This window comes from Zootoca vivipara, chromosome 2, assembly GCF_963506605.1.
Source record: "Zootoca vivipara chromosome 2, rZooViv1.1, whole genome shotgun sequence".
Lineage (NCBI taxonomy): Eukaryota > Metazoa > Chordata > Lepidosauria > Squamata > Lacertidae > Zootoca > Zootoca vivipara.
The window spans coordinates 64,928,864-64,948,768 of NC_083277.1; the positions used below are offsets into that span (position 1 = coordinate 64,928,864).

At 40.3% G+C, this 19,905-nt stretch overlaps 1 protein-coding gene across 3 annotated transcripts in view; it reads right to left on the reverse strand.

Annotated features, from left to right (window-relative positions):
- CNOT6 (CCR4-NOT transcription complex subunit 6) overlaps positions 1-19,905 on the reverse strand; it is a 36,121-nt gene that overhangs the window by 8,341 nt on the left and 7,875 nt on the right. For 2 of the 3 annotated variants that reach the window (XM_035105610.2, XM_035105606.2), the window contains exons 2-10: positions 16,834-16,962; positions 11,055-11,168; positions 8,364-8,550; positions 5,702-5,787; positions 5,142-5,246; positions 4,985-5,053; positions 3,893-4,050; positions 1,298-1,452; positions 603-757 (exon numbers count right to left, since the gene is read on the reverse strand). In XM_035105610.2, coding sequence (XP_034961501.1) covers positions 603-757; positions 1,298-1,452; positions 3,893-4,050; positions 4,985-5,053; positions 5,142-5,246; positions 5,702-5,787; positions 8,364-8,550; positions 11,055-11,166 — 1,027 coding nt within the window. In that variant the 5' untranslated portion in view covers positions 11,167-11,168; positions 16,834-16,962. The remainder of the gene's footprint in view (positions 1-602; positions 758-1,297; positions 1,453-3,892; positions 4,051-4,984; positions 5,054-5,141; positions 5,247-5,701; positions 5,788-8,363; positions 8,551-11,054; positions 11,169-16,833; positions 16,963-19,905) is intronic. The other variant, XM_035105608.2, reaches the window with a different exon arrangement.

Genomic DNA, 19,905 nt, shown 5'->3' on the forward strand with positions numbered 1-19,905 from the left:
CATTAATCACCTGCAAATACAGTTTGTCATCCATGCTAAGCTAAGCAGCATCTTTACCGCAGATGTGTGCAAATACTAGGGCAGTCAAAGGAACAAATCATGGCCAATAGGGAAGCACAGACACAGAGTTGAGAAAATAGTGATGACATAGAAATCTTTTTCTAGCCTCAAGAATCTTCCCATCTTCCCATTCCACTTTGATCCCATTTCACTTCCCTTTTAAACTAAAACATTTTTTTAAAAAAGTTTTTGTTTTTTTACAGTAAATTTTAAAAGTTGTATTGACAGGTAGATGCATGAAAAACCATTCTCCAGTTTGGGGCAGCATGACTACTCCATACACCTTAAACAGTATGCAAAAAATTAAGTTGGTGGTGGTGGGCAAAAACAAATTTTGTGGTTAAGCAACTGTCTTCATCTCCTTGGAAGGTTTTTCATTTCACACTAAGTTCTGAAAGTTAGAAGTAGAGACTTCTCCTATCCAGAACTGGTCGATAAACCTGTTCTCAACTCTTTTCTAAAGCAGAAAAGGGTTTGTGTGTACATGAGGAAGATAGCTGCAGAGTCCAGTCGAAAACTGGATTTGCATTTACTGTACTTACATGACATTTCTATTAACTCCTTTCGTAGCTCTAGCAACACAGCAACTCCAATGTTGTCTTTTGTCATTACTCTGTTCAGCATTGCTTCTGATCCTTCTGAGTTTGCCATAGCCAGCTGATTAAATTCAACAGTATGCTTCTGAACCAAGGTGAACCTGAAAGCAATAAAATCAATTTAAAGCAAGATCTGCACAGAACACCGTATTTTTCATTTTATCACAATATGATTCACATATATTCTATTTGCACAGCTGTCAGAAATTAGTTAAATAGACTTCTCAATGTGAATATAATGGCTGTGAAAACTTACCACAACTGTGGCCATCATAAATGCTTGAACACATACAAGCAGACATGCAGACATTTTCTTAAATAAAAATAACCATCACTATTCACCATTCCACCAAAAGCTGTGAACTATTATGAGAATTCATAGAAGGCCACTACTTTATTCATATTTAATGAGTGAACAATTTTACTACTCAAGTTACCTAGTCCTAAACAGCCAAAGTATTGATAGGCTCCCCAAATTACTGAAATAATCTTTTTGGAACAAGAATTTATAGTATAATGACATGAAAGACATTGAAACAAAGCTATAGGACTGCCTCTGGTTTCATAGAGGATTAAAAACTGATGTTGCTGTGCAACCTCATTCACTGTAGCCAGAGAACAAGATAAATTTTTTATCTTACTTTTCTGTCTTGAAAAATATTGCACAACCATCAACATGTTTCCTCTCGTGTTCTGACATTGTCCTAGCTCTGGATTTCGGACTGAAGAATCCGTTGTATCCACGCTCTTTCAATTCTGCTAGGAAAAAACTGTAGTACTGCTCAGTTTCAACCTCCTAAAATGTAAGACAGCGCAAGAATTAGGTGAGCTATCAAATGCATCACAATGCAACTTTTAAAAAGAAAATGAATTCAAGTCTCCAACAAAGATCAAGTCTCTTTTGGATACCCCTTTAAAGCAGGCCTCTGAAGAACTAGTGTTACATTTTATTTTACTGATATGTATGTATACATATGCCTTTCTGTAGAACAGCTTATGTGGGACTCTGACTTGTCTGCCAACCATATACAATACAATAGGAACAAAGCAGCAGCAGGAATCCATCATCAGTGTACCTCCCTTCAGGATAGAAAGCCTAACACAGGAATAGCTAACATTTTTGACCAGAGGGCTTTGAGGCTCACATGCCATCAATGGGTGTAACCAGTGCTACACATGCACCATACATACACCACAAATACACACACCTTCCTGTTTCCTGAGCCTCTAAGAGCTTCTAACAATACTGTTGCACCCAAGGGAGAAGCGGTGCTTTTCAAAGATAAAAACATGCACCTGATTTCGAAAAACAGTTGCAGATTACTAAAAACAGCATTGTGAGCCAGGTTCAACCTATAGCATAGCTAACAGTCTGGGATGACCTGATGCTAGAAGATTGTTCAAGCTAGTTGACATACTGTCAAAACACCTAGGAAACAGATCACTGGTGGGTCATGTAAGCTGCTCTGAGCTTTCTAAGGAAGAATGGGATACCTCCATCTGGAGATTGGGGACACAAGGAGCTGCAGTGGGAAGGAGGAGTCTGTGAAACTCAACTACCCCCTTCTGCCGGCAGAAGTGTCACAATTCAAACTCCACTCAGCGGATGCTCCAAGTCAATATAAGAAGCAGTCAGTCATCAGACATCAGTCATTTTACATTACTGTGAAATGGATTAAGCCACAATGCTAGTCCAGAATAAAATGTGCCATTTTAGCATGCTTGCCAAGCATGTAGCTCAGGATGAATGAAATAGTAAGAATAGTCATAGAAACACTGTCAGCTGATCTGGCAGTTTCCCCTCCCCTCCATCTAAATAGTGACTGATGGTAACAGTCTAAAATTCAAAGGGCACCACATATCAGAGGACACAATGGAGTAAGCAATTAAATTAAATATAAAAGTAGAACAGTGGGGCGTTTATAGGGTATAAAAAGGACCCAATGCAGAAGACTGTTGAGAATAGTAATAGTACAAAGTCACAAAAATATTTGTTTGAAAAATCCCAATTAAACTTTATCCCTGCCAAGCTATTAAATCTGGAGCTCACAGAAAATCAGATGCCATGGTCATTGAACTCCTTTCCACAAAATCATCATCTTGAGTCATACATTAAGTGAACCCCAGCCATTGTATTAAAGAATTCAGAGTACATTAACAACTGCAAAAACTATCTTGCAGTTACTTAATACTAGTAGCAATACTGAGTTTTTCTGTGACCAAAATGGGCAGCTTTAAGAACTCAGTGAGCAAAAATATAAGGCTTCCACATGCAACTATCTTCAACAGCTGGAGAACCTGCAATTAGTAGAAAGCCCTCCACAAACTTGGATGCAGCAACCAACAGCTTGGAGAGAACACTACAAATATATTAAACACCAAAATTCTCTGCTATGCACAAAATTCTCTGTTACACTCTGCTACACACAATAAAAATGGTGTGTAGCAGAGTCCTTCAGAAAAGGTCATCAGAATAATGCAAACAGAAGATACACACTAGACTAGTTCAGAGAAAGAAGTATGTCCGCAACACTAGGAAAAACAACCAGGCCAGAATGCAATAAACTGCTTATTTTAAGCAACAATGGAAGGGAGGAAAAGACAATGGAAGGAGGGGAACACACAGAAGGGAGGAAAGGGGGAAATACCTGGACAGAGTTGTGACCCATTTTAACAGCAATTTACATATTTTATATATATTTTTGATCGACTGCTGCCCACCTCAAGCTCTTAAAGACAGTACAGGCTATGATCTTTAATAAACAGAACAGAATTTCCCTGGCTTGGTGAAATGTCTATTGGCCAGCAGGGTTGACCCTAATTCCTGTTTTCTGCTTCAAGGCCCATGTAATCCCTGGCAGAAAAGCTCTGCAACCCTTTTCACTGCATCTGCTAGTTTGGCACATCATCTGCAGCCACATAACCCAGCCTCCTAACAGATGGGAGGGCAAATGAATCTCGACACAGGGATGATAAATCAGGAAGAGACTCTCACTGGGCTGGGGAGTAAAGGCAACAACAAATATTTAAGCTTCATAGGCATCCTTTACTAGTCCCCTATTCATTTTACTGTATTATTGGAATTTCATCCAAATAGTTCTCAGAGCATGCTTAAGAGCATATTGTATGGTTCTTGTAATGATTCACATCTTATATGTAGAAAGAAAATTGCTTAAGTTAAAAACATTTAAAAATGGATGCATACATAAACAAAAAAGAACAAAGTCATTTCTCACCTGAAGACTAATGATGTCTGCATTACAGCTTAAGATTTCCTGCATAATAGCCTTTTTTCTGTATTCCCAGTTCAATGCCCATGATGGGCAGTAGCCATATAGCTGCCGAGTAGCATATTTATCACAGAGGACATTGTAACACATGACAGAAAACAGGGCTGCAGTATAAGAGAGTTTTACTTAGACAGAGAAATTGTCTGATTTAAACATACATTTTTCACTTTCCCTTTAAATAAGTTGATCAGCTTTAGGCTTTGCTTACTTTAACTCCAAGATAAATTTGAGCAGCTGACCTATAATAATGCAGTATTATTTAGATTTTCTCTCTCCAGAAACTAGGTTGGTAGTTCCACCATTCACCAAATAGCCAGACAATACAATATAATGTACTGGTTCAATCTGTGTTGGAATAAGCACAAAACCTCCCCTACAAGGTCAATAGCTGTTACCGTAGCCAGCATAAAGCCAGCTTATATAAATAACTTTTTCCAAGATGAGGGTAACCCTTAAACTACTTAGGAGCTCTTATTGAATTTCAGGTCTAAATCAATTGAAGCTTTGTTTCGTAACTAAGCTACAATACTATGCACAGGACATAAGCCCCACTAAACTCAGCACTTAACTGGTGAGTAAACATGATACATAGGATTGGGTTGCCATTATGACGAAATGGATCTACACAGTTTGAGGCCATACTTAATTCTGATTTTAACATCCACTCACGTTCTTTAATAATTTACTTCTATAGATGCCACCAATGGCTGTGCCATCGTTTGGACAGCATTCGGTTTTGGTGATGGTGTTTTTATTCAGAAAGCTTTACAGATTTCCAAACAGTACAGTGGATATACATATGGGAAAATGCCTTTTTAAAAAAAGTGTATTTCTGCCATGTTAATAATGTAGTATATAGAAAATTTTCAAAAGAATGAGAAACACAAGATGTTTCAATTTCTAAATATATATGACTTCCCTTTTAAAAATGTCTATACTACTTGCTATAAAAAATAAAGCAAAATGGAACGAAGATGCACAGGCAAGGTAATACAAAATTTCACTGATTGGAAAGAAAGCAGATTTATTCAGTTCTACCTGTTGGTCTTGTTCGATCTGGTTCTTGCAACATAATCCAAGATCTGGGAGGTGGCTGTTCTGTTGAAACTATTTGCAGAAGACAAAATAATAATAAGGATGTAATGATATTTATTTTACATGCCACAAATAGGTGTTCTAGGAAGTCACTACTTACTTCTTTTTGCAGTACCTGCCAGGTTATCAAGCAAATAATTCAGTAGCCTTCTTGTTCCATCTGGTTCTTGATAGAGATTCAGTATATCCTGTGTAAGTGGGTTTCCTGTAGAAGTGTTTGGGGAAGAGGGTGAGAAAATGAGACCTCAAGAACATTGAGAGTTTTTTATTTCAAGTGTCTAGTTCAGGAAACTGTTTTTTGCTGAAAATCTCAGACTCTCACTCTATAGAAATATCACCAAACTGGAGTGGTGGGGGAGGAGGGGGGAGAGAAGAAAGAAGCAGATACATACATACACTATATAATATGGACTCTAAGGTTGTACAGGCAAGAAGAAACAGTAAAATTAGCTCAACTTCTTATAAAGGTGGGAAATGATCTTCAAAACAAATGCAGTTTAGAGAAATTTGTAAAAATCATGATTTCAAAGTGCCTGAATCTTAGTATGCCATTTCCAGTTTAGGTAGCAATTTTATTTCTTAAAATATCAGCTGGTTGAGGAATGAGATCAACTGAAAATTGCAAGCAATGGGCAAGGGGGAAATAGTTAAAATTCATACCTTTCAAACCCAATGTCTGTAACTGAAAGAGTTTTCCCAGCTCAAATGGTAGGACTCGTAACAGGTTGTTATTTAAATGGAGTTCCCTAAGTCACATGAAGACAAAAGTAGTAAGATATATACAGTTAATTGTTTTAAATGAAAATTGTCTCACTACAAAAGAGAAACTGCGCTAACGTAGCACATTTCAAAAGCAATGGAAAACTGAACAGCAAAGATTATTGATCTTGCAGTAGTTAAAGACAATGATAAATTAAAGCAAACTGACTAACACATCTTCTAAACGTAAACTTGTTAAACCATTAATGAAGTAAAACCATGGAGAAAGTACTTCTACAGTCAAAATTACTAAACAAAATAATGTAAGGTAGTTACTATAAGAAATAGGCTAACTATAAGAAAGCTACTGGGGCTCTTTACCACTCCCCCCCCCACCTTAATTCATTGCTCAGTTCACTGAAATCACAATTTCCTGAGCTTCTTTTCATCACAAGCAGTTAGAAAGTTGAGCTATTTTATAGTTTTAGCCTTCTGATATACTATTGAGGTTTTTGTTTTTTTAAAAAGAAAACCTGCTAGGTAAGAGAAGATTGTTTACCAGGCAGTCAGCAACCCACCTCTTGAAGAAGAGATAAAAGTGAAATCGGGTAGCTTTGCTCAATAAGAACATCTATAAAAGGACTCCAACTCGTATTTTATTAGTCATAGTCACACTCCTACGACCATTTGAAAACTCGGCTATTAGGTAGGACCGGAGGCTTCTGCCAACTGCAGAGACGTTCTACCTTCTTTTTAAAATTGCTTAGTTAAGCACAAAAGGGAGCACAAAAGGGAGTGTACTATGGATGAATGTTCCCTCATGCCTCCAAGAAATATATCCAACCCTCGGCCTTTTGAAGCACACAGGTATCCTATACCCTAGTGTGGTACCCTTCAGATGTTGTTGAGCTCCTAAGCAGCAAGAATAATGACCAGGGCTGATGGGAGCTAGAGTCCAACAGCATCTAGAGGACACCTTTGCCCTTGTGCCATCCTCTCAGGGACTGGATTAGGAGCCTAGATCAACTAGGCACTTTCAACTACCTTGGCCCCTGAACTAATAACTGAGGGTCTGCTTGGTCCTCTGTAGAAACACACCCTGAAGCGCTCCTCCACTGAGCAAAATTTCCCCACCCCCACAATAATTTTTATCCCCCCCCCAATGTGAAGAAGGCATAGGAACAGGAGATGAGACACAAGGTGGGAGAGAGGAGGGTGAGGTGGAACAAGACTTTTCTTCCTTCTTTGATCCTCTCTTCTCCTCACCATTCATTCAGCATTTCATGCAGTGGAAACGTTTAGCAGACTGCCAGACATCTCCTTGCAGCAAAATGAAAAATACACTGGCACAAGGCAATCCAACACACTCCCTGGGGCCTTTTTTGGTGGCCCTCAGCAATATGGATGCTCCCTGCTGCAGTCCTCTCGCACCTGCCTTCCCAAAGCTGGGTAAGAAAGATGCTGGGCTTTAGGAAGGAGGCATGAAGACTCTGACAGGGTCCTAGAGTCCTCCATCCTCCTTCCCAAAGCCTAGTTTGTGCTTTTCCAGCTTTCGGAAGGTGATGGGAGGGCTCTAGGACCCTGTCAGAGCCTTACACCTCCTTCCCCAAGCCCAGCACCTTTGTTGGCCAGTTTGGGGAAGGCAGCGCAAGGGCTGGGCTGGGCTGGTGGTCAAATTTTGCCCCCCCCTTCCCACCTCCCATATTACAAGGCAGTGTGTGGCCCATGGGTTCTGTGTCAAAGTACCCTTGCAGACCACTTAGTATGAAAAGTTGGACTGTCCTGCACTGGCAACTTTTTCCAATACCAGATGCATGCAAGAATGATATGATAACACGTAACGGAATAGTTTCAGAAAGCTGTTAGGAGCAACTTTGAGAAAGTATCACAATAATGACACACAAATTAAAATAGTAGGCTTTATGAAATTTATGTGACTGTACTTATTATGACCACTATGATACCACTCCTTTATGTATTGCATTGAATACCAAAGTGGATGCTGCTTTTATCCTTGTTTAGAAATGTTTTAACCTTGCCATGGGGATTACCAATAAGCCAGCAGGGAAAAGAACCATTAAAGTAAGTGGATTTATCATTTTTTTCAGGGGAGCACATTACACACAAGATTACAGGATTTCATGAAGAGACAACTCTGGATGGCAAATTTGGTATTTAGGAAATGTAACACTTCAAATAAGCAACAAAAATATGAACAGCTGTTTATTTCCATAAAGTACAAATATTTTTAGAAAAACTTTGGAGTTTTAAACCAGTCATCCAGGTTCAAATTGACTCCTTATCTGAGCAGCCATAAAGCAAGCTAAGAGCCTAAAATTGAACTTTAACCTCTTTCTGAATAGCTGGGCAATATACTCCTGAAATTGGAGCATGTTCAGAAGCGAACATGAATATATTTCAACCTTCCCCAAACACCAGTAGGCAGAAAGATTGCAATACAAATTGGAAATAAATCAGCCAAGAAGCAGCTAATGTGGGATAGCTTTCTGCTTAATACTACTACTACTACTACTAATAATAATAATAATAATAAACTGCAATATAAAACAATACAGAAACCTGAAGTGACATCATACTGGCCTCACAGATGCATTTTGTTTACCTGAGTGACACCATGTTTCCGAGCTCTGCTGGTAAACTGCGGATTTTATTAGATGACAGGTCCAAATATACCAGATTGTGAAGCTTGGCAATGTCTGAAGGAATACGGGATAAGGAGTTGTCACTGAGATGCAAAGCTGTTAAGTGGGTCAGTGACCACAAGGATGAACTTAGGCTTCTTACTTTTCCTGAAAGACAAGAGGGAAACATTTTCTGTCTCGTCTCACATTTGTGCAAGTACTTCTGCAAATGAATCAAAACAGTTTCTGCAACTATCTACTTCCCCTTCTTGTGTTAGGTACTTTTCAATTCAACCACCAAAACACCAACTAATTTGCCTTTTATTTTAAAATGTATTTCAACGGATACATTTGAAATATATGCCCAAAAATTTAACTCCTCACAGTTTTTGTTTAGTTTTGTGATGCACTATGGAAATGGGAATTCAAGGCTTTTGTGCTTCAAAAGTGATCAAATGCTTCTTCATAATAAAGTAGAAATCAGAGGTAGGGGAAGCAAGATCAACAGGTTCCCAAACACCCCTCCCCCAAGATCACCTGAAAATCGTTGAGGGTCTTGATGGACCACTTAATGATTTTTCTGCCTGTTGTAACAACTGTAATGTGTTATATTATATACTCTATGATATTTAATTGTATTTACAGATTTGCTGCAGACCATTTGAGTGAAGCTTGTGCATCACCACCATTTTGGAACCCCTGATCTAGACAGTAGCTACTAATTCATCAGCAAAATAGAAAGATATTTATTTTGAAATGCTAAGAAATCTCCCAACTGAATCAGATTTTTTAAAGAAAATTCCAAGGTTCCAGAATCTTTTTTTTAAAGGATCAGGCATCACATTTTGGTAGAACAACCTCTGTACTGAGTTCCATAAATATCACTCAACTAATTGATACCAGAATAAAATACCTGCATGCATGGACAACTTGCTGCCTTTGAGATTTATAGATCTTTACACGAGTACCTACAGAATACTCAACTAATAGGCTAATGGCCATAGCATAGTACATCAGCATGCATCATTTATTACGTTTCTAATCAGAAACTAAAGATCAGGGGTAAATGGCTGATTCTCAACATCAAAAAGGTTGCAAAGCAGTTTTTAAGCTGATTTCTGAGGGGAAGACAACAGGAGCTGGTGAACATCTGGCTCAGGATGATTCACCTTTTAGGAACTCTCAGGTGGCTAAACTAGGGGATATGGAGAGCTTAGAAAATATCAGGACAAAAATAACAGTGATTTTTAGAGACAAAAAGGAATTGTAGGAAAAACTGCATACAAAAAGGAGATTTGAAAATGTATCTATATATAGCCTTTTATATTCTAATGCTAGAGGCTTTTAAGCTAAGGCGGGGGAGAAAAACCTGGGTGTATAGTACTAAAACAGAATGTAGCTGTTGCAACATTAAGAGAACCTAGTAGGAAGATGAGAATCATTGGGATATAGGTATCCTTTTATATACAGAAAGAACAGGGAAGGCCATGTTGGGGTAGTGTTAATTAGAATGTCAAAAAGCAGAATAGATCATGTCACATTATGTAAATATGAATTTGATTGCAGCCCTGATGCAGGGAGCATGTCCCTCCCCTGACCAAAAGTGATGGAGAATGAAATCAGATAAAGGAGAAAGTGTAATAACCAATGGCTACAATTACCCTAACGTGGACTACATTCAAAATTGCAACACATAACATGTCTAGATGTAATAGATGGCTGTCCTTTGAATTGACTAGGAGGGAAGAGACCTTGGACTTGAATGGAAAGAGGTACAGTATCCACAATTGGCTGAGAGATGGGAGTTTTGTTGAATCAATTGGAAAACACTGAACACAGTGCTATCAAATTCAACATATATATTAATGGTAAGTTGCCTGTAAAGAGTGTGTGAAGGTTTTTTTAAATCTACAAGTAAAATAAAAAGAGAATAAGAGATTTACCAGTTAAAACCTTGGTCTGGATGGCATATACCTGAAAGCTCTTAAAGAACTTAAGTATGCAAAATTCTGACCTTATGAGAGGCTGGAATTGGGAAGACAAAAAACATACCACAATTTGAAAAAGGGAATCAGGAAATAACAGACTATTCAGCCTAGTATTGGGTAAACTGATACGAAGCATTACCATATCCACAACCATTAAAATGAAGGTTGCTCAAGAGAATGTGGTTTCTGCAAAGTGAAGTTCTCAGTCATCAAGGTTTGAGATTTATTTTTTTGCTTGTCAGCAAGCATGTAGACTGGAAAGATTCAGAAGACATTGTGAGCAGGATCCAGATTGGAAGAAAACTCAAAACAGAAGAGAGAAAGAATTCTTCATCTATTTAACTTACAGCATTCATTTCCACAAGTATTTCAGCAATTTACAATGCAATCCTCTGCATGTCTATTCAGAAGTAAGTGTCATCAAGTTCAATAAAACTTACTTCTAGGTAAGTGTCTACTGGACTGCAGTTTTGGATGTTTTTAAAAGCTAGGCTTTCACACTGTGTTTGACAAAGGGTGACAAATTTAATTAAGATACCGAAAGTTTAAAAATTAACATGCTTTAAATTTTAAACCACATTGCTGTGCTGGAACATTTAATAAAACTAAGTAAAATACTTTTTTTATATAAAAAAAAGACTATTTGCCATGCTACTCTCGTGCATCCAATATCTCTCCACTTACCACTTATTTCCAACTCCGCCCAGTGTGACTTTTTTCCATTGGCTGCTTCCTCTGAGGACATAATTGTGTACATCCTCCGTGGGTCAGGTGGCTCGTACTTCTCTTTGGGCATTCCTGTCAGAAATAACAGAAAAACACGTGGTTCCAGGAAACATCGCCAAAACAAAATTCTTAAAGAAGCACCTCCGTATAGACTAGAATACTAGAATAATGCCAATTATTGATGAAGGCAATAATTACTATTACAGTGGTACCTCAGTTTAAGAACAGCCCTGTTTATGAACTATTCGGTTTACAAACTCCGCAAAACCAGAAGTAGTGTCCAAGTTGCGAACCTCGGTCTAAGAACGGAAGCTGAATGGTGGAAGGGCACCGGCGGGGGGGAGGCCTCATTAGGGAAATCAGTTTAAGAACTGATTTGGTTTAAGAACAGATTTCCGGAACGGATTAAGTTCGTAAACCGAGGTACCACTGTACTTCCTAACAAGAAAAAGCGGCAACCTCACTCCTATGCTAATGTCATATCATCCACACATTTGATGGCTTGTAAAAACTCAAGTCACTTTAAGTGTGCATTTAAAAAATGAAATTGGCTTGGTATGAATAACTCCAAAACCTCCAGACCCATATCAATCAAGAACACATACAGAATGGCTACATTCTGATTAATTGTCTGGCATTTCCACACTTTGTTTTAGGTATGAGCACTAGAGAGCAGGGGAGGGAGGATGGACCTGAGGTTCTGGGTAAAATGTTCCACACACACCAACCTCACTATCTGGCCCTCAAGACTCTTTCCCTGGTGCCTGCTCCGTGCCGTCCTGGCTTGCTTCTGCCTGAATGTCCCTTTAAACTATGATAATGCCTCTTCCATGCCTGTATGGAAGATGGCAGATGGAGATGTGCTTGTGTGTAGCAATGCCTGAACTTTGCATGGCTGGACTACTGTTCCAAGACTAGAGTTACACCTGTTGCGCTACCCAGTTTTGTCACATCCATTTTGCCCCTGTCCCCAAGCACTACTAGCATAAGGCTAAGCATGAAGGAATGAGGCACTCAGGCTGAAAAGATTCCCCACTGCTGCATGTGCCCAAGTTTCACTGCTACTTATTCCCAATCCTCCAAACCATGGTTTGAGCATTCCCTGAATATGAACTCTACGTTGCTACGTTCCGCACAATGTCTAATCTGCCAGTGACATTTAATACATGCTAATTGGAAGTACTTTCCTGAATCATTAAAAAGAAAAAAACAGAGTTTGGATTATTCTGATCCACCCATTCTGATCCATGTTATTGCCACTGCTTGCCATTTTATCAGCTAACCCCATGTGCACTACGTTTTCTGATAAACAGGATTCCCTAATGCTTGATTATTTCTGTTGTTCTGCAAGTGGAAGATGGGAGTTAATTTGAGGTGTAAACTCCTTTGTGCAGAGGAATAGCACATATGGTCAATCTCAGCAAAGCACTCCCAGCTTGACTTAAGAAGGGGAAATGTCTGCCATACCCTTTCCTCAGGTCACACACACAAACATTCCTGGCCTTGAGTACAAAAGAACAAGTCTCAATGGCCCCTATGAAGCATGAACAATTGTAATACAAAGTAGGAATTGAGATCTATTAGAGGAAAGTTTTATAACAAATATAAAAATATTTTAAAAAGTACAGTGTAAACATCAACATTCATTGCCTCCAATGAAATCTGCATGATTATCTTCAGTTTGGAAGCAAAATGGAGACTCCATCCTCCTCACACACACTATACAGTCGAACCTCTGTTTATGTAACCCTCTGGTTATGTAAACTTTGGGATGCAGAAGTATTTTACCGGGTTTCACTGTGCGTGCATGCACAGAAGCGGTCCTCAGGTTGCGGAAACCTTGGGATCTGATCGGACCTCCGGAACAGATTCCGTCTGCAACCGGAGGTACCACTGTATACCATTATAGCATTCAGGTTTAAGGCTGACAGCCAGTCTGGATCCTGAGATGCACTCCATAGCTTAAGGGGTGTTAATAAAAATGGTGTCCTAAGCAGTGTGACAAGGTTTCTGTTTCACAACAGAAGCACTCCTCTCAAGCACTGCAATATTTTAAAAACTCAATAGCCTCTAAAATAACAATTTAGCTGGCTACCATTTATTTATGATATTGCGTATATAGATTTATATTCATTCCATTAACTCACTCTGCATCACAGTGTTAAGAGTTCTACATGTAAAAACTGCCCAGCTCAATTTCCTTGCTTGGGGAACTTTTCACTGGCATTCATACTCTTTTCTCCCTCTACTCACGGAAATATCAAAATTAAGGTACACTGATTAGAAACCTGTGTGTTAGTACCACACAGTCCAAACTGTAGTATTTTGGCATTCAACGGGTAAGATTCGGGACATGGAATTCACTTCATAATGAAGGCCAGCCCAGGGCCAGAGAAGGCAAGATACAGGAGATGGAATGTGGACCTCTTAAAACACTATTGCCCTTTCATACATTTCAATTGGGCCTAGACTGAAAAACTTCCCTCTCATCATAGTAGCTAGGAATATGCATGCAATTTGCATTCCAAAGTAAAACCTTTGCCAATCTGATGCCCTCCAGATGCCTTGGACCACACTGGAAAGTTTCAGAGATACAGAAGAAAACAAACCTGTTCCTGCTATCACTTGTGAGCCACTGCATTATCAGTAGCTCTAGCCATACAACCATTGGGGCTTGATGACAGACACAGCATTTGCATGAGTGTGCACAAACTGAAAGAGATATACCCATCTCTGCAGGCATCTTACACTGTGCTGCATTTGGCCAATTTTCCTACAAAGAAGCAGGCTTTTGTGCAATTTGTGCAGACACCATTCCAGTTAAATCAATCAGAAATCCATGCATGGATACACGTTATCTGGGTGAGGGTCACATATTTTAAGATTAATTTTATAAATACAGTGCCAAAATACCACACAACACTGGCATTACTAGAAAGCTCCCTAAAAGTGAAGCAAGAATTGTTTTTTAACAAAACTTACTGATGCAAGCAGTTTAAAAAGGAGATGAAAAGAGAATATAGACCATTCTGATTGATTTAACTGGAATGGAGTCCGACAGGCTGTAATCCATTGCTTCATTGAGTTGTAAGCATGTGCACTTGTGCTAAGACTGGAACCAATTTGGTACATAGCAAAATCTTAACACACAACCATTTTTTAAAGATTTTACTGTTCAATTTACATGTTTACTGCTAGAATACACTACTAAGAGTTAAAGATTAAGCAATGTAATAGTCAGTGCAATGTAAGAAAATTTCTTTGTGCCTTATTTCAAGTTTAGGCACCTCTTTTGGTAGTTCCCACAGTTCTCTCACTCTGTCCCATTCCAATAGGGGTTGGAACAGCATCACCCAGTTCAGATGCAGGTTTTGCCTAATACAAGCAAAATTATATTAGTAGGGCAAGTGACATAACTGTTGTATGCCCCTCCCTTGGGAGCTGAATAATACTGAAAATCTATGAATGTACAATGAAGCTCTTTTTTCCATTTCTTCAGCCCCAGGAGCTAGGGAAAACCAAAGAGAAAGGAGTGCATTTCAGACTTTTGGCTTTTAAAGTCCCCACTAGCTACTAAAACAGAAGTAGTGACAGCCATTTTACACAGCCTATAAACCAATGTTCTGTGACAGGAAAGTGTGTTGAACTAGATGCTTGCTATCCTGTGGGAGCAGGCAAGGCAACAGAGAAAAATTTCCCTTGTTCTTTGTACACCAAACATTATAAGTCTGTATGCATACTGCAAGTATGATTTAAAAGGACTAAAGTACTTCAACCAATTCTCCTTAAAAGCATGATTAAGACAATAGGGACATAGCATATAAACAAGTTGTGTTTATAAAAAATGCAATACTTGTCATTTTTGTAGATTGGAAATTTACAGGCCCTATAGAGGACTGGTCTATTAATTGGGCAGGTAGCCAGAATTTATCTATTAATTAGATAGGTAGCCAAGAAAGCTCATTTCCTGGCTAAAAGCAATCCCTTTTCTCCATTTATTTCATTTCTTAACCTATTGGGTGGCTATAGACAATCATTTACAAAATGTAAGGAACGTTCAGAGAAAGTTGGCAACCAGTAAACTTTACATCATCACCGGGCCCCCTTTCTTACAAAGCGTGCAGTAAGCTTCACTTTATCATGACTATATGTCATGGATGGCCAATTCCTGTTATAGCTGCATACTCAAAGCAAGCCTCTAGTAAACAACTTCTGCAATCTGCTGATCTTTAAAACTTTAGGTTCTTAATGAAGAGAATTTTTAATCTTCAGAGATCTCTCAAACACAATAAAAATGTGTTTATTTACCTGCCTTATTTACCTGTCTGCATTTGCATAGCAATAGTTTTAATCTCTGCATTACAAAAAACAATTGCTATTTGTCTGTTCTGGACCTGACAGGTTGTTTTAGAAGTTTTTGCTGCTATCATACTCCGCCCCTCATAGTTTTTTTTCATGAAAGGAAAAAAAAAACAGAAAATGCAAGTTCTGACTGTGTAAATAAATTTTACTGCTAAAAAAAAGAAAGTCTGATCTTTCAAGGAGTCCTGTCGCACCATAAGGACTAAACTTTTTTGTAGCTAGCTGACTGCAGCCCTATGCATGGTTTCCTGGAAGTAAGCTTCACTGAACTTATTGGTGCTTACTTTTGACTGCATAGGTTTAAAACTTCCTAAACAAAGCGAACTTTAAGAAAAGGTCTTTAGTAATATGAATGCACCCATTAGGGTTTAGTTATAAATGCAAACAGTATTTCAAATAAGTGCTACTGTTTAAATTACTAAGATGAAGTAGAAATCCCAATCAAAAAAAATTTTTTTTAAAGCCTCGTTACCACCTCATTCATTTGCCAGAGCAAAAAGGAACTGTCTGTCACCCTGGCACTCCAGATGATGATGCCATCACTCCTTCTCTAACCCCATCTCCCCCCCCCGCCCCTGTTCTGATGCCCTGTTCCCCCCTCCAATAAATCACTGTTTGTGTGAACCAAGAGTCTAGAATTCAACCCTGCCAGACCATGTTTCTGAAGCAAAATCCTTTCAACTCTAGGAATAAATATGCTTGTAAAGAACTCACAGTATTTTTAAAACGATCTTTTGGATAAAAATATTGAATCAGCAGAAGTCACATTTTAGATTACAGAGTTCAAAATTCCACACTGTAGCCACAGACTACCATCTAATCTAACCAAAACAAGCATATTGATAAAACCAGCCTTGCAAAGGCAAGTTCATTCAAAACAGCTCAGCAAACCTCCAACTATCACCAGGTTTGAAAAATAGGTGTCAACTGGTTGGGACAGACATCCCTAATGCTTAATATCCATTAGGTTTTCATGGATGTGATTCCCAGGTGCTCCTACAATGTACCCATGTACCCCTCTTATCTGTCTGTTTCTATGAACTATAAGAGTCAAAAGCTCCCTGCAAAAACAAAATCTCACATGACACCAATACTGGAAAACCTATCAATTCAAATACTTAGTCCAGAATTAATGCTATTAAGTATGTTTTGCATAATTGCCATATTTTAACTTATACTGGAACTGAATAAGAAAGAAGAGCATCTGGATACAGTATATGCATATTCATCATTCTTGTTAATTTGCAAAAAAACCTAGCATCTCAATAGCTATTGTACACTTACTAAGTACATCAAACAAGCAAGAGTTTCTCCCTTGAAGTCTAATTCCCTATCAGTTGACTATTTAAGGCTGCTAAATTTACACAATATTTACCGGTATGAATGTGGCAGGAAAATAAGGAAATTTCACGCTGCTCTGGATTTTGTACTCCCTGCCATCAGATTTGCAGTACTCCCAGTCAAATCCACATTGGAAGCCACATATGGCTGACCACTAGGAGAGCTGCAAAACAGATTAAGAAAAAGAAGAGGAAATCCAGTTAGGCTAACGGTCCTATTTTTGGTAAAAGGAATTGTAGCAAATAAGCTAAAAACTGGAAGACTTAAAAGCTTATTTGCATTGTTTTAATTTATCAAGACAGAAAATCTGTAACACCTGCTATTGACACCCCCTAAGGAACTTGACAGTACTTTAACATTTTGGTGAAGCAAGTTAGGCTTGGTGTTGTTGATTTTTAAAGAGATGCAAGGAGACACTCAAATACCTGAAAGTCAAGGTCACTGCCTCCCACATTTTCAAACTGTGAGAGATGAAGCTCTATGCTGAGCTAGTGTCAAAAGAAGCAAAACACACTATGGCTGGTGCAAAGTTCTTCATTTTTTGTCTCATTTTCAGTTATTTCATCAGATACAAAGTAGAGTTAAATGTAATGAACCCTACAATCCAACTGCTTAACACACACTGACATTGCATCTCCAAGGAGAAGGATGCATTAGTGATAAAAGATTACCACAGCACGGGCATACCGTGTTTCCCCTTTTTTAATACGTAGTCATAAAGTAAGCCATGGGAGGGTTTTTCTAGAAGCAAGATAAGTAAGACGTACCCCGAAAGCCACCATTGTTCCTGTCACCTCCTCAGCCCCTCCTGTGTGCTCAGGGAGCCAGCGAACCAGCGACAGGCGTGGGGGAAAAACGCGCCTCTCAGCTGATTTCTCCACCGCCTGCTGAGCGCACAGGGAGAGGGGTGGGGGGGGGAAGCCTCTTCCTGCCCCTCTGGAGCAGGCCTGTCTTTCCTATTGGGGCTACTGGTGCTTTCCTTTTCGACCCTGGGAGGCAGCGAATACATCCAACGGTCAGGGCGCTTTGGGGCGCCCATCTCTCCCCGTCTGTACCTTTTCTCCTCCTTCTGGGCCAGCATGCACCCTATTTTGCTCGCTCCCTGCCTCTCCCGTGACAATAGGCAGCGGCAGTGGCGGCAGCCACAGCCGGCTGCAAGGCAGAGAAGCTAAGCCCAGCGGAGCCGAGGTGCTGCTGAGCGGCTGCGGGCTCCCTTTGGTCGGCCTTCCTTGTGTGCGCCTGGCCGCGATGCGCCTCCCTCCTCCTCCTCCTCCGGCGTAGCAACGGCAGCGGGAGGCTCCTCCTCCTCCGGCAGCGGCAGTGGCGGCTCCCGCTTGGGTATGCACCCCTCCAGCCAGCAGCCGGCCAGGCGGCTCCCACGAGGGCTGCAGCGGTGGCTGGTGGTGCGGCAGCGGGGAAGGCCGCCTAGCCAAGCAAGTGAGCTATGTGCCCTCTCCACCCGCCTCCCTTTTTCCACCTCCACCACCTCCTCCACCAGCCAGCCAGCCTCGCCGCCGCTTTTGGAAGCCTGCCTCCGTCCTCCTCCTGCTGCTGCTGCCCGGCTGGGCTCCAGCTGTCACTGCCCAGCCGCCTCTGCGGCCCCCAGGGGCTAGCAGCAGCCTCGCCTCCTCCTCGCCCGACAGCAACAGCAGCAGCAACAGCAGTGGGAGGACGAGGATGACACTGCTGGGTCCCGCTGCCTTGAACCGAGTGGCGCTGCTGCGCGCTTTGTTGGGGCTGCAGCAACCGCTGGTTCCAGGCGCCTGCCTCCTATTGCAGCGGCCAGCGTTGCTCCTGCTGGCTCGGTACTCTCCTTCCGCGTGGAAGGATTGCTTTTTTAAAAAAAAAAACCAAGATTGCTTAATAAAAAATAGATTGCTTAATTAAAAAACCAAGACACCCCCCCAAAATAAGCCATAGGCTTATTTTCTTGAGTAAAATAAATATAAGACGGTGTCTTAAAATGTGGGAAACACGGTAGGTCTTAGCAGTGGATACAGCACAAATAATGTGGTTCTTAGAAATGTGAAAAAGGCAACAGGATTAATGAGCGGGATGCAGGCAAGTGGGATAGGAAAGGGAGAAGACAGATCTGAAACAATGGTAAAATAAGTAAGAAAGAGTGGGTGACTTCAGTAAGAAATGTAAAGCTCCTTTTCTGTCATTTTCAGCTTGACAACTTGCTAGGACACTGAAAAGGAAGGGGACAGGGATTTGGGGGTGGAAGACTACCGTAATTTACAGTCACAAGCATAAATTTGAAGCTGAAGCTAAGACAAAACACATACCAGTAACCACTGTGTGCACAGTAAGAGAGGTAACAGGACAAAGTCTGGATTTTTATGTATCAGTCATGACATATCACTGCTATCACATCTGCAGCATATTCCCATACCTTCTTATTCATCCAAACATAAAATATTCTGTTCAAATCTTTCAGACTGCTCTCCTTTGAAATCATTAATTGAAACCCATCCTTCTTAAAAATGAAGAAACTGAACAATATTCCAAAAGAAGAATCTTCACTTTACAGCTGAATACTGCTCTAGTCATACTGAAACAAACTTAGGTAAAGGTACTGTAAAGGTAAAGGGGCCCCTGACCAGTCGTGTCTGACTCTGGGGTTGCGACGCTCATCTCGCTCTATAGGCCTAGGGAGCCGGCGTTTGTCCGCAGACAGCTTCCGGGTCATGTGGCCAGCATGACAAAGCTGCTTCTGGCAAACCAGAGCAGCGCACGGAAACGCAATTTACCTTCCCACTGGAGCAGTCCCTATTTATCTACCTGCACTTTGATGTGCTTTCAAACTGCTAGGTGGGCAGGAGCTGGGACCGAGCAATGGGAGCTCACCCCGTTGCAGGGATTCGAACTGCCGACCTTCTGATCAGCAAGCCCTAGACTCTGTGGTTTAACCCACAGCGCCACCTGGGTCCCCATGAAACAAACTTAGCATCTGCAAAAACAGTGTTTCCTTCCTTTTAGGCTATTATCATCATCCTGGGATTGCCCATAACCTCAAAGGCCTTTTCCTCCTTAACTGTTTTTAGTGGGTGACCTTCTGTGTAATAATACTGGAAAATAAGCATGTAACTAGCTACTCACGCTG